Here is a 12,552-nt window from a genome sequence, read left to right on the forward strand (position 1 = left end):
TCCTAGAAGAGGCAGACAAGTGTACAGGCTCCTCCTGTTGGCTGAGAACCTGCTGCTGGATGCTTGTGGGGAGCAGCATGGTCTGCGGTGCCAGGAGAGGCAGGAAGCTGCCTTACCCCCCCTGCTGCACTGCTGACTGGGAACCACTCAAGATAAGCCCCTCCTGCCCCAGCCCTGACCCCTCCCCCAAAGCGGAAGCTGTCCTGCTCAGACCCATCCCAGAGCTCACACTTTAGTCCATTGTTTCTCAAACTGTGGGACCCGACCCCCTGGGGGGTTGCGAGCAACTTAGAGGGGGGTCATGAAATCACAAAGTTTGAGAACCCCTGCTTTAGTCAAAGGATATTGGCTCACATGCATCAACAATTTTCTTCAACTGGATTGTGAGTAAAAAAGTTTGAAAACTGCCGCTATAGGTTCGGGCCATCCATCAATGTTTCACCGGCATGGAATTCACGTATGTTCATAGGCATTTTAAGAAAACAGAATTTTTCTTGATTTTTTATTATTTACACACCTGCTCTAAAGCAATATTTTGCTTATTACTCTCTCCATGGCAAAGTTTTCATCCTTGCTCTCATTTTATTGCGTTTTCATGAACTTTTCAACTACCTTAACATTGGATCTAGGCTCCTCTTCAGCATGGTAACCTGAAGTCAGACATTACAATAAAAGATTCCCATTGCAGCTTAAAAATGCATTATGGTAATAGATGCCTGTGTTTCTGGTGGTGAACTATCCTGCAACCTAATGTGGCAGATGGAAGTACATTAACATCACTCAGTGCAGAAGCAACATTAGTTTCCAGTCATGTTTTCAAAAGGAGTCTTGGGTGCTGATTTAGGAGAGAAGTAGAAATCCTAAGGAAATGGCAGTTCTATTGTTTTCTTGGCTTTTTTTATTAACCAGGCAGTAGATAGTAAACCAAAGAACAGGTGTCATAAAACAGATATCCCGGCTGACTCATTATTCACAGTGGGATGGTCCACTGCCGTTGTAACTGGGGTGAAAGTTGAGTCTGTCGTAGAAGGTGATGAAGTTATCTGCGCCAGTCACGTAACTTTTCTCTATGTAGGTGTTGAGCCCATTATTCCTATACAAGCCACACTTACCAAGATTTTTTGAAAATGCATGTGAGGTAATGTTAAAAGAGGTCTGGAGGAGGGAGAAAAGCAAGAGGAAAAACTTTAGATACCCATATGAATAGCATCTCTGTATTTTTACAATAGCTAGGATATAATTACACAAGTTACCAAACTCCAGCTATGATCAGGGGCAGAAAGAACCTACATACCCACCGATTGTTTGCATATTTTTAAGCAAGAGTCTTTGGGCTCTAGGAAACATGTCCTAAATTTTGCAGAAACAAAGTTGATTTCTGCAGCACACCAATGGAGCAGACTGGAGAGGTTGCACCAACTTCAGCTAAATGCAGAACCGGCAATTCTTGAGTATACCTGTCTGTGACAGATGCATTGTGATATGCTATGTGTGAGTGGGGAGAAAAACTAGGGCCACCTTCTGAAGCTTCAGGCATTGGTCAGCACCATGTGCTTTTGGTTAGGATTTATTTTTTTCACTTTGGCAATCCCTGTGTTCCAACTTGGCTCGTCTGATTATTTTTTTATGCACTAGTAGCAGTATAATTGTGGGGGTGTTTGTGAATAAACACCGTGTTCTCTTTGGCATCAGACTTCAGCCACAAGTGGCTAGAGACTCAATTTGTTTATGTGGAGAGGGGAGACATATGTCTAATTTAAAATGTTATCTACTCCATTGTGTTTCAAAAGAGGTTCTAGAACCGTGGTGAGCAACCTGCAGCCCATTGGGGTTCTATGTGTGGCCCATGATACTTTTTATTTACTGTTGCTTAGAAGCGAAGTTGTAATCGGCTAATCGAGAAATCGACGGAATTTCAGTTGATAAGGGGGGAAACTGCAGAGCCGCAGCGGAGTTAACTCCAGCCCCGAGAGATAACCCCATGGCGGCTCCGCCTTTTAAATGTATTAAGAGCCGCCAAGCTCTTAGTACATTTAGAAGGCAGAGGTGTAGCAGGGGACCGGATGCAAGCCTGGAATCAGCTGATTGCCAGCTTGCATCTGCTCCTCCATCCCCTGCCCCCTGAGACAGTGCTGGGGGAACCATGCTCCCCCCAGCACTGGCTCCTACTTCTTTCCCCTGCTAGAGGCAGCAAAAGGTAAAGGGAGAAGAAACTAGTCGAGTCACTACTTGAATACCCAATATGCATATGCTTATGGGCTACGTCTACACTGGCACCCTTTTCTGGAAATGCTTAAAACGGAACAGTTTTCCGTTATAAGTATTTCCAGAAAAAGCACATCTACATTGGCAGGATGCTTTTCCAGTAAAGCACTTTTTCCAGAAAAGCGTCTGTGGCCAATGTAGACACACTTTTCCGGAAAATAGCCCCGATCGTCATTTTTGCGATCGGGGCTTTTTTCCGGAAAAGACTACTGTGCTGTCTACACTGGCCCTTTTCTGGAACAGTTTTTCCGGAAAAGAACTTTTGCCCGAACGGGAGCAGAATAATTTTTTCCAGAAAAACACTGACAATTTTACAGTAGATCGTCATTGCTTTTCTGGAAAAGCAAGCGGTCAGTGTAGACAGCTGGCAAGTTACACTGGAAAAGCGGCTGCTTTTGCGGAATAAGTGGCCCAGTGTAGACACAGCCACTGGGTACTCGGCTAGTTGCTTACATCACTATTGCCCACATGCAGGGTTGCCAGATTCCGCTGACTTCAATCCATGTTGGTTTTTTTCCCACCAGTATTACTAAAGTGACACACACATGAAGCCAGGGCACATGAAGTGAGGTGTGTGCTGACTGTATATAACATTGTGAGATCTGTGCACTCCCTCTGAATCCAATCAAAGCTGCTACAGTTCATTCGGTACCCCTGCAAATACTAGATATGCACGCGTAGTTAGCAAAACTATCCTATCCTGGTAGACCCGTGTTTCTTAAACTTTTTAAGACCAAGGAACACCAAACAATAATTTTTTTTATGAGGAACACCAAAGATTTTTTGTTGAGGGGAAAAAAAAAGTCGCCTGCCCCTTTAAGGGTGGCCATTTTGAATTCTGTTGTCCTCCGCGGCACACCGGTGCACCGTGGAACACAGTTTAACAAACACTGTGGTAGACCATCTTGGTTACAATAATCTTGTGGCTTACTAAGAGAAAAGAGGACCACTTATGGAGCCTGGTCACTAACCTAGGTTGCCCATCGCTGTTCTAGGTCATTGCATTTGCCCCCTTTTAAACCATTGAGTCTTTTCTTTCTAACCCTGCTATACTGTAAAATGTGCTGTTGGAGACACTGAAATTTCTGGGTGGGATTTTTCAAAAGCCCCTAGGCAACATGAGAGCATATATCTTTCTGAAAGTCACTTAGGGGCTACTGAAAATGCCACCTTCTGATTTCAAAGATTTGGTGAGACCAACAAAATTAAAATAGAACTATGATGATGCCCCTCCATTTTTCCTGCAATATATTACTGCATTTTTCCTTTGTAAGAGGCTGGAGTGGTAACATGAAATAAAAATGTTAATAGCCATTGAAAAATTAGCTTATTGGGTGTTATACAGGAGATCTAAATTTGAACCATTGCTGGTCTGGATTGAAAGCACTCAAATTTAACAAAAGATATGAGAAAATAAATTTTATCCATCAGAATTCTTCCTTGCTCCCCTTCTCCTAACTACTTTTTAGTATTATTTTGTGCCTGCATTCTGGCTGGCTGTGGCCGTGCACACATGGCTTCCCTCCCCAGTTTGCTCATGCCAGGAGCGAGCGATACTTGGGTTCAGGAGGGTGAGTAAACGCTAAGTGCCCGCAGGATAATATATGTATTTTAAAATACTGCAAGGGATAGATGCTTCCGTAAGGAAGGTAATGTGTCAGCTCTAACTGAATTGACAGATTTTTAAACAAAGGAACCAAGCAAAAAGCATGACTTTTTTTTTTAAGTACTTCCACAGATAAAAAAAATATTCAGTGCATGCCTAGAGTTCGCTTAAAAGGTAAGATTGATCCACACTGTAATTAGCTTTGTGTTGCATATACTTACCGGCATTTCATGTACAGTAGGTGCTTTACTTCCATAGGTCTGGTTGGTGGTCCTGTACATTGGATGAGGCTCCCTCGTTCTACACAATAGAAGGTAATTTTACTTGGAATGGTTTCTTTCACACACACTGTATCCCACAGCACTCTACAGCATTAAATGGTATCGATTATGGAGATAAATTACAGCAACAGATGGGCATTAAGTGCAGACAAAGTTGAAAAGATGCTTTTGGGATGAGATGGGGAATATATAAGGTGAGGAGAGATGAGAGGGCATTTCTAAGTGGTATAGGCTGCTAAGCAGCTGGTCTTTCACCAACAGTGAGACTGAGGGAGCAGAGAGGGACTGTCTGCTACAGAAACAGCAAGGAAAGGTTCCTGGAGGAATTTAAAAACAAGGAAAATTCTACACAATCTGCACTCTGGAAAGCTGGGATCTGAATGAAGCTGTAGCAAAGCATGCTGGGGACCTCTGGCCATGGTGGCTAATCATGGAGCACCTCCTAGAAGCAGTTCAGGTCTTAAAATGGGTATCTATTTTCAGAGTCTTGCCAACAGCATGACGATGCCACAGGATCACAGGGCGTTGTTGCAAAATGTGGCCACCTCTGGATGTGTGGTGAACCCCTCCCACTGTGCATGCCGCTTTTGCTCATCACACAAGTTATATCAGCTTCCTTACCTGTAGCCCTGAAACCATCCAGGGTGGTTGAACCGGGGTGGCAAATCGTCACTAACTCTGTAGTAATCACTGGTTCTCTGGGACCAACCCACTTCTGCCTCTTTTTCACTGGTGGCCGATGCTTCCGGCAGATGTTCCTGGTGCATTTTGAGCTAAGGCCTTTTGGGGACTCTGCTGATCCAAGCTGGACAAAGAGGCAGGAAAATGACCAGGCACAAAGGAAAATGGGAGGGTGCTTAAGTAACAAACTGTCTGTTGCTAAGAGACAGGCTGTAACTTGGCAACAAAGTCCTTAAAGGCACAGTACGCTTTTATCTTATTTTGGTTTTTTATTTTTACACAAGGTCCCAGCTTACAAATGCTTTTCTTGCACTCCACTGAGAGTAGTCTCTTGAGGTCTGGGGACGCATTAGCTCCTGTAACAAGCACTAAAGCCCTGCAATGTTTGCAGGTTCCAGGCCTTCGCTCTCTTAGGTTCAGTAGTTTTGCTGAATGTATTTTGCAGGCGTCCTTTTTTTCTGTGTACATGTGCACCAGAGAGAAGCAGGTATGAGGAAGGCCCATTTGCTGACCCATATTGTCTCATTGTTTCCTTGTGCTCCCGTCTGTCTCCTAATGGGATTTGAGCGTTTAGGTACTAGTGCAGTCCAAACTAGGGATGTGAATGGTTAACCAGTAAGCATCAGCCAGTAAGGTAACAGGTAACAGGCAGGAGTGATCCAGAGCAGCCTCCTCCCCATGTAATCGGATGACCATTTAAACAAGATCTGATGTGCAACTCGTTAACTAATTAAATGGGATTTTACCTCCCTAGTCAAAGCCATATATCCTACAACTTATTTGTGAAAAAGGGTTGGATCTGACGAGCAGTCATTTTGCTCACTGATCAATCCTATTGTTTCTAGGGCTTCACACATGTTCTGGTCTCTGTAGAAACCCAATAGGCCCAGAATAGGAATTCCAGCTGACACATGCTATATGGCAGGGAGGTTTTAGAATCATAGAATAATAGGACTGGAAGGGACCTCAAGAGGTCATCGAGTCCAGCCCCCCACCCTCAAGGCAGGACCAAGCTCCACCTACACCATCCCTGACAGATGTCTATCTAACCTGTTCTTAAATATCTCCAGAGAGGGAGATTCCACCACCTCCCTTGGCAATTTATTCCAATATTTGACCACCCTGACAATTAGGAATTTTTTCCTAATGTCCAATCTAAACCTCCCCTGCTGCACTTTAAGCCCATTACTCCTTGTCCTGTCCTCAGAAACCAAGAGGAACAAATTTTCGCCTTCCTCCTTGTGACACCCTTTTAGATATTTGAAAACCGCTATCATGTCCCCCCTTAATCTTCTTTTTTCCAAACTAAACAAGCCCAGTTCATGAAGCCTGGCTTCATAGGTCATGTTCTCTAAACCTTTAATCATTCTTGTCGCTCTTCTCTGTACCCTTTCCAATTTTTTGCAGTGGCTACCTTTCACAGGTCGCTCCTGGAAGCAGTCAAAGGTGCACCCAGGGCCAGACTAACACAGCTGAGGCCTATGTCAAGTTTAAGAGGCCCTATAGCATTACCAAAAAAGGATATTATTCTAAGAGAAAGGACAATGAAAATAGAAATAATAAAGTGTTATATTTGCGTATTATATACAGGATACAACTACAAATTAGTCATGTTTTGTATTTAGAGCAGGGGTTGGGAACCGAAGGCCAGGGACTGGAAGTGACCTCTGGCTCGCCTGGATCCAGCCCCTGAGGCTCAGGGCTTCCCCCCAGCATCAGGGGGCTGGGGCAGGCACTCCAGCCCTCCAAAACAAAGTCCCCCACAGGCTGGCGTGCCAGCACTGGCTTCCCACTGCAGTGGGGGGAAAAGCCCTGAGCCCTGCAGGCGATAGGCAAGTTGGGTCTGGATCCAACCCACAAGCAGGGGAGGAAGCAGCTAATGAGCAGTCCTCTCCTGCACCCAGCTCCTGCCCACATCCAGCACCTCCGTTTCGGTCCTGCACCCACCTCCCACTCGGTCTGCTCCTGGACCTTCCCAGCCCACTACTGCACCCTCCCTTTTGCCCAGACCCCACTCCTTGAGCCTGCCTCCCTATTACCCTGAGCCCTCCCCCCTGCCCCCCCTTGTGCAAGGGGAATAGGTGGCGTCTTTCTGCTTCTCAGTTGGGGGCCATGTCAGTGAGATGCGGGGGTGGGTTTTTTTGGGGGGGGTGTTTGTTTTGCTTCTCACTTGTGTGCGGCCCCCAGCTGACTTCCCCCTGGGTCCCGACCCCCCAAAAGTCCCTCCCCTCTAAATGAGAGGCATCGCCTGGTCCAAGGCCCTGACTTTAATTGCCAAGGGGGGGGGGATCCCCACGTGTCCCCCTCCCTGCCTCCCGCCCAGTCCCGGCTGCTGCCTGGGAGCCGGGCGTCTGCATTCTCCCGGCGGCAGAGCGCTCGCTGGGCCGGGAGCGGAGCGAGGGCAGCGGGCGGAGCTGCGGGGCGGGCCCGGCTGCGCGCAGAGGAAGCGGAAAGGGCCGGGGCCGGGGCAGGGACCGCGCTGCGCTGCTGTGCCCAGGACATGGCCGCGGCCAGGCTGCTGCGGGCGGGTGAGGCTGGGAGCCGGGGCTGGGCAGTGGGAGCCTTGTCTTCAAAGCGGAGCTGGCTCCTGCTTGTAGGGGCTGAGGCTTTAAGACCCCCCCCCCTTATACACACACACACACACGCTCCCTGCCTGCCAGAGCAGACAAAGGGCCGAGCTTTTACAGGCGCTGACACTCTGTGCCTCAGTTTCCCCCCTCCCCATGCCTCAGTTTCCCCCCCTTTGGGAAAGGAAGGGGGGTGGTTCGAATGTTAACCTCTGTTTCAAGGCCCCCGGAAGGGTTTTGGGAGGGGCTTTGGGTTCTGCAGACGGGTGCGGCTGGGGATTATCGGCGGGTTTGGTCCCCCTAACTCCTTGTTAAAGGCTTTTTATTTCCTGTCCCCCTTCTCTCCATGGGCAGTCGCCCCCAGGTTTAGGGGCCTTGAGTCCCTGGGGAAAGTGGCTCCCAGGACCTCCCAGCTCAGCAGTCGACTTTACGGAACTCTTCTTGCCCCAGAAGCAAATCCTCCAGCAGACCCCAATGGTAAGATTCCCCCCACGGCTACGTCTACACTGGCCCCTTTTCCGGAAGGGGCATGTTAATTTCAGCTATCGTAATAGGGAAATCCGCGGGGGATTTAAATATCCCCCGCGGCATTTAAATAAAAATGTCCGCCGCTTTTTTCCGGCTTTTAGAAAAGCCGGAAAAGAGCGTCTACACTGGCCCCGATCCTCCGGAAAAAGCGCCCTTTTCCGGAGGATCTTCAAAGTAGGAATAAGATCCTCCGGAAAAGGGCGCTTTTTCCGGAGGATCGGGGCCAGTGTAGATGCTCTTGAAAAAAGCGGCGGACATTTTTATTTAAATGCCGCGGGGGATATTTAAATCCCCCGCGGATTTCCCTATTACGATAGCTGAAATTAACATGCCCCTTCCAGAAAAGGGGCCAGTGTAGACATAGCCCACCTGTTTCAGGAGAGTGAGAGGAATCAGCCTATTCGGCTGATACTGACCAAAGACAGTTGAAATAAGCCAACCATCTCTCTCTGGTAACCACCAAGTTTGCTTTACGCCAGAGGATCATGTATCTTGTGAGCATCTTTTCTAAGCCAAATTGACTATTTAGTTTTCAGATTGCATACGCATGTGTTATTCAGTACATTTGATTCCCCTCTGACCATGTGCCTAGCAGAGGAAGGATCGCTTCATGCCTGAGATTTGGGCTCAAAAGTCAGGATTCCTGAGAGCTGTTCCCTGTTCTGCCACAGACTTCCCATATGACGTAGGGCAAGTCACTTAACCTAGCCGTACCTCTCTACTCTGAGATAAATAATATGAGCCTGAAAGCGTAAAAGCATTAAGATACCTGGATGGAAGGGATGGCGTAAACTCACTGTCCACCCTATGCGTGCCCCAACATTGTGCTGTTATTGGCAATCAGTTACTAGACAACACTCTTCTTTTACAACACAACCGAACCTTTTGTGCCGCACAAACTGGGACCGGAGCTCTAACCTCTCGCTGTCCTCCTTTCAGCTATTAATGAGAAGCTCATCACTGAGCCCCTCAAGCACTCGGACTTCTTCAACGTGAAAGAGCTCTTCTCCCTGAAAGATCTCTTCGATGCCAGAGTGCACTTGGGGCACAAAAAAGGATGCCGTCATCGGTCAGTTTCAGAACTTGATGTGTGGAGCCTTGAGGTTGAGCCATTAACCGTTGAGTCAATGGGTCTATTTCCATTGCCTCTTGATTGGGTCTTTGGTGAAAAGAAGGGGAGGATTCTTTGCCCTGAAAAATGTTTGCAAGGTGGTTCCATCCTAAGGTCTTTGACAATAAGTCTGTGCTTGACTGCGGTCGCACGGAGAAGGGTTATTTCATTGCAGGGGTGGGCAATAATTTTCGTATTTTGGTACACGGTCATGGGCTGGCTCCACCCCCAGAGGGGCGGGGCCTAGGGCAGGAGGGGCAGGGCTGAGGACTCTCCTTCCCCCAGAGTTGTCTATGGCCAGAAACTTTGAATTAAAAACACAACAAAGAGCTCCCGGCTATGCTGCTACTGCATTGCCTGGCAATCGCCCAGGGTTACTGCAGCTATTTAAAGGGTTTGAGGCTCTGGCTCCTGCCGGGGTAGTGCCATGAGCGGGAGCCCTTTAAATAGCTGCAGCAACCCTGGGCGGCTGCAAGGCAACACGGTAGCGGCAAAGCTGCAAGCCCTTTAGATTGCTAGAATTTAATGGGCTTATGGCTCCAGCCCTAAGTCATTTCAATAGGATCCTGCTGCCTGAGCCACCACCTGGAAATTGAATGCACAGGCAGCAGGATATAAATAGAAAGTGGCCAGGTGCCGTCCAGGGGTTGGATCAAAGTGTTAGGCGGGCCGGAGCTGGACCCCAGGCCGCATCTTGCCCAGCCCTGTGTTGTTTGATGTCTCGTGCAGCATTGTAAGCTAAAGATTGTAGGGGTCCAAAGGGTTCTTATTGCAAATATTCTGGCATTCCAGTGAGTTGATCGAGAACCAAAGTAAGACCCTGGTTCACCTGGGCGAACCCCTGTCTATCAGGGTGATACAAGGATCTGTATGGCTAGGGCCTCAACTGCCCTTTCCCTTAAATAAAATACAGGACTAGGTCGCACTTTAAAGACTAACAAGATGGTTTATTAGATGATGAGCTTTTGTGGGCCAGATCTGAGGAAGTGGGTCTGGCCCACGAAAGCTCATCATCTAATAAACCATCTTGTTAGTCTTTAAAGTGCGACACAGTCCTGTATTTTGTTTCAGCTACACCAGACTAACACGGCCACATTTCTATCACTTTCCCTTAAATGGAACCTGGGAATTGCCAGATAAGATCAAACCCAAAATCCATCTAGCTCAGTGTCCTGCCTCTGACAGCAGCTAGCAGCGGAAGAAGATGCAAGAAGGCAATTACAGAATAACCTGACTGCTGGGAAACTTTCTTCCTGACTCCCTTTGGTTAGAGCAGGGGTGGGGAACCTACAGCCCAACGGCTGGATCTGGCCCTTGGCTTATTTAGATCTGGCCCCCGAGGCTCACTCCTGCACTGCCTCCTGCCCAGACACACCAACCCCCAACTCATTACTGCACCCTAACCCCACACCGCAAACCCACTTCCTGGCAGTCCCCTCCCACACATAGAAGCCCTCATTTTTGACCCCACCCCAGAGCCTCACTTGAGTGAGGTAGATTTTTTTGGTTTTTTTGGCTTCTCATTTTTGTGTGGCCCCCAACTGATTTTTTTTTTCTGTGGGTCAATGGCCCCCGACCCAAAAAAGTTTCCCCGCCCCTGGGTTAGAGGCTGACAGATGCCCTGACAGAGGAGAGTTTCTGTAGGGACAGGGAGCGTTTGGAAACGTTAGTCAAAAACTAAAAATGATCCGAGTTCTTTGTGTCCCATTCTCCTTCCTTTCCTACCCCCAGGTTTATGGAGCCGTATATCTTTGGCTGCCGCCTCGAGCAGGACATCATCGACTTGGATCAGACAGTGAAACACCTCCAGCTGGCTCTGAACTTCACAGCCCACGTCGCCTACCGCAAAGGGATCATCCTCTTTGTCAGCCGCAACCGTCAGTTTGGCCACCTGGTGGAGGTCACGGCCAAGGACTGCGGAGAGTATGCCCACACCCGCTACTGGCAGGGGGGCTTGCTGACCAATGCCCACGTCCAGTACGGGGGCGGGATTCGCTTGCCCGACCTCATCATCTTCATCAGCACCCTGAACAACGTCTTCGAGCCACACGTGGCCGTTCGGGATGCCGCCAAGATGAACATCCCCACGGTGGGAGTGGTGGACACGAACTGCAACCCCTCCATCATCACGTACCCCATCCCTGGGAACGACGACAGCCCCCTGGCAGTGGAACTCTATTGCAAGCTCTTTAAGATGACCATTACTCGCGCCAAGAACAAAAGGAAGCAGATGGAGGTTTTGTATGGACTGCAAAACAAAGCAGAGAGCGGTTAAAGCAGCCTCATGCTCTTACTAGCCCAGGTGCAAAATCTGCAAGCTGGGTGAGGGTGAGCAGCTGGTGATCTTTGACTTGTCGGCAGCCTGTATACAGCCTGGGTGGAAGGGAGAGGAGGATGGGAACGCGAGCTCCCATCTTAGCTCTGATCCAGCTCCCACTGAAGGCAGTGGAAGTATTAACATGACCTTGAGTGAGAATTGGATTGGGTGCTAGAAGAGATCCCAGGTACTAGCAGCCCTCTCTCTGCTGTCAGCCTTCTGTGCACATCTGTGATTCGTAACTTGCCAAACAATAAAAAGTGTAACTGCATTTGTCAATATCGGTCGCCTCTGGGTGCCACTCCTCCCCCCCCTCCCCCAAAAGAAGCCAGAGCAACTAGAACTATTCAAAGCTAAATAGGATAGGAATGTCCAGTTCTCTTCGCTTCTATTTGTCTCTTACACAAGAAGGAACATGTAAAACATCTGTCTTCTGATTTCCCTCCTCCCTCAAACGTATTGTGAATTTAACTGGATTTAAGTTCCCATTCCCTCTCCTCTCACTTCTCTCTAGGACAAAATAAAATGTACCTTCTTTTTTGCATGGAAATGTGTTTTATTAAATGAAAGATAAGAAATCCCTTACAAAAGCTGACTGAATGTCATTGGTTGGGGGAGAGCAAAGAGTCTCTAGGCTAATCAATACCAAGTCTGAGTCAGGTGTTATGTCATAGGCTAAGAATAAATTGTATCGTACCCTAAAATATAGCTAGCAAAAGGTCCACTCTTTAAAGTCTCGCTATCCGCATGAAATCTGGTGAGTTTAAAAATGAGTTAAGTAGTTTCAGGTCCTGCGTTTGCCCCCAAGAGACCAGGCTCCTTTTTGTTGTTTGAAAATCTTAAGAATGACCATTCTGAGTCAGAGCAATAGTTCATCTAGCCCAGTGTGCTGTCTTGGAGAGTAGCTGGTGCCAGAAGTTTCAGAGGGAATAAATAGAATTGGGTAATTACTGAGTAATTTATCCTATTCTCCAATAAGGATGTCAACGTGTAGTTGACTACCCAATTAACCGATAAGCCTGGGCTTATCGGTTAATCCTGTTGACGACACACACATTCCCTCCTCCCCCCGCATTAAGCTGGCTCCCCATGAACATTGGATCCTGTTCCCACCCCACCTGCTGCTGCCTCTGATAGAGAGGCAGCAGCGCACAGCGTGAGGGGGGCAGGAGGGAGCCGGTACACGTGGGGAGTTG

At 48.1% G+C, this 12,552-nt stretch overlaps 2 protein-coding genes across 2 annotated transcripts; one reads left to right on the forward strand and one right to left on the reverse strand.

The window, feature by feature from the left end:
- Positions 1-875: 875 nt before the first annotated feature.
- PIERCE1 (piercer of microtubule wall 1) lies at positions 876-5,007 on the reverse strand. The gene is made up of 3 exons (XM_006120757.5): positions 4,774-5,007; positions 4,093-4,171; positions 876-1,155 (listed from the first exon to the last, which is right to left on the reverse strand). Exons 1-3 carry the CDS (start codon positions 4,917-4,919, stop codon positions 967-969), a joined length of 414 nt encoding a protein of 137 aa, XP_006120819.1. The 5' UTR covers positions 4,920-5,007; the 3' UTR covers positions 876-966.
- A 2,195-nt stretch (positions 5,008-7,202) lies between these two features.
- MRPS2 (mitochondrial ribosomal protein S2) lies at positions 7,203-11,900 on the forward strand. The gene is made up of 4 exons (XM_006120758.5): positions 7,203-7,361; positions 7,755-7,877; positions 8,868-8,997; positions 10,771-11,900. Exons 1-4 carry the CDS (start codon positions 7,334-7,336, stop codon positions 11,312-11,314), a joined length of 825 nt encoding a protein of 274 aa, XP_006120820.2. The 5' UTR covers positions 7,203-7,333; the 3' UTR covers positions 11,315-11,900.
- Positions 11,901-12,552: the final 652 nt, after the last annotated feature.

Source organism: Pelodiscus sinensis, chromosome 23, assembly GCF_052426305.1.
Source record: "Pelodiscus sinensis isolate ZL-2025 chromosome 23, ASM5242630v1, whole genome shotgun sequence".
NCBI lineage: Eukaryota > Metazoa > Chordata > Testudines > Trionychidae > Pelodiscus > Pelodiscus sinensis.

What these genes read in the sequence shown, in the direction of transcription:
- PIERCE1 (XM_006120757.5), bottom strand. Translation starts at nt 4,919, where the DNA reads ATGCACCAGGAACATCTGCCGGAAGCATCGGCCACCAGTGAAAAAGAG. An exon ending in GGATGGTTTCAGGGCTACAG is followed by an intron (nt 4,172 to 4,773) that starts GTAAGGAAGCTG and finishes TCTATTGTGTAG; the next exon opens with AACGAGGGAGCCTCATCCAA. An exon ending in CTACTGTACATGAAATGCCG is followed by an intron (nt 1,156 to 4,092) that starts GTAAGTATATGC and finishes TCCCTCCTCCAG; the next exon opens with ACCTCTTTTAACATTACCTC.
- MRPS2 (XM_006120758.5), top strand. Translation starts at nt 7,334, where the DNA reads ATGGCCGCGGCCAGGCTGCTGCGGGCGG. An exon ending in GGCCAGGCTGCTGCGGGCGG is followed by an intron (nt 7,362 to 7,754) that starts GTGAGGCTGGGA and finishes CTCCATGGGCAG; the next exon opens with TCGCCCCCAGGTTTAGGGGC. An exon ending in TCCTCCAGCAGACCCCAATG is followed by an intron (nt 7,878 to 8,867) that starts GTAAGATTCCCC and finishes TCCTCCTTTCAG; the next exon opens with CTATTAATGAGAAGCTCATC.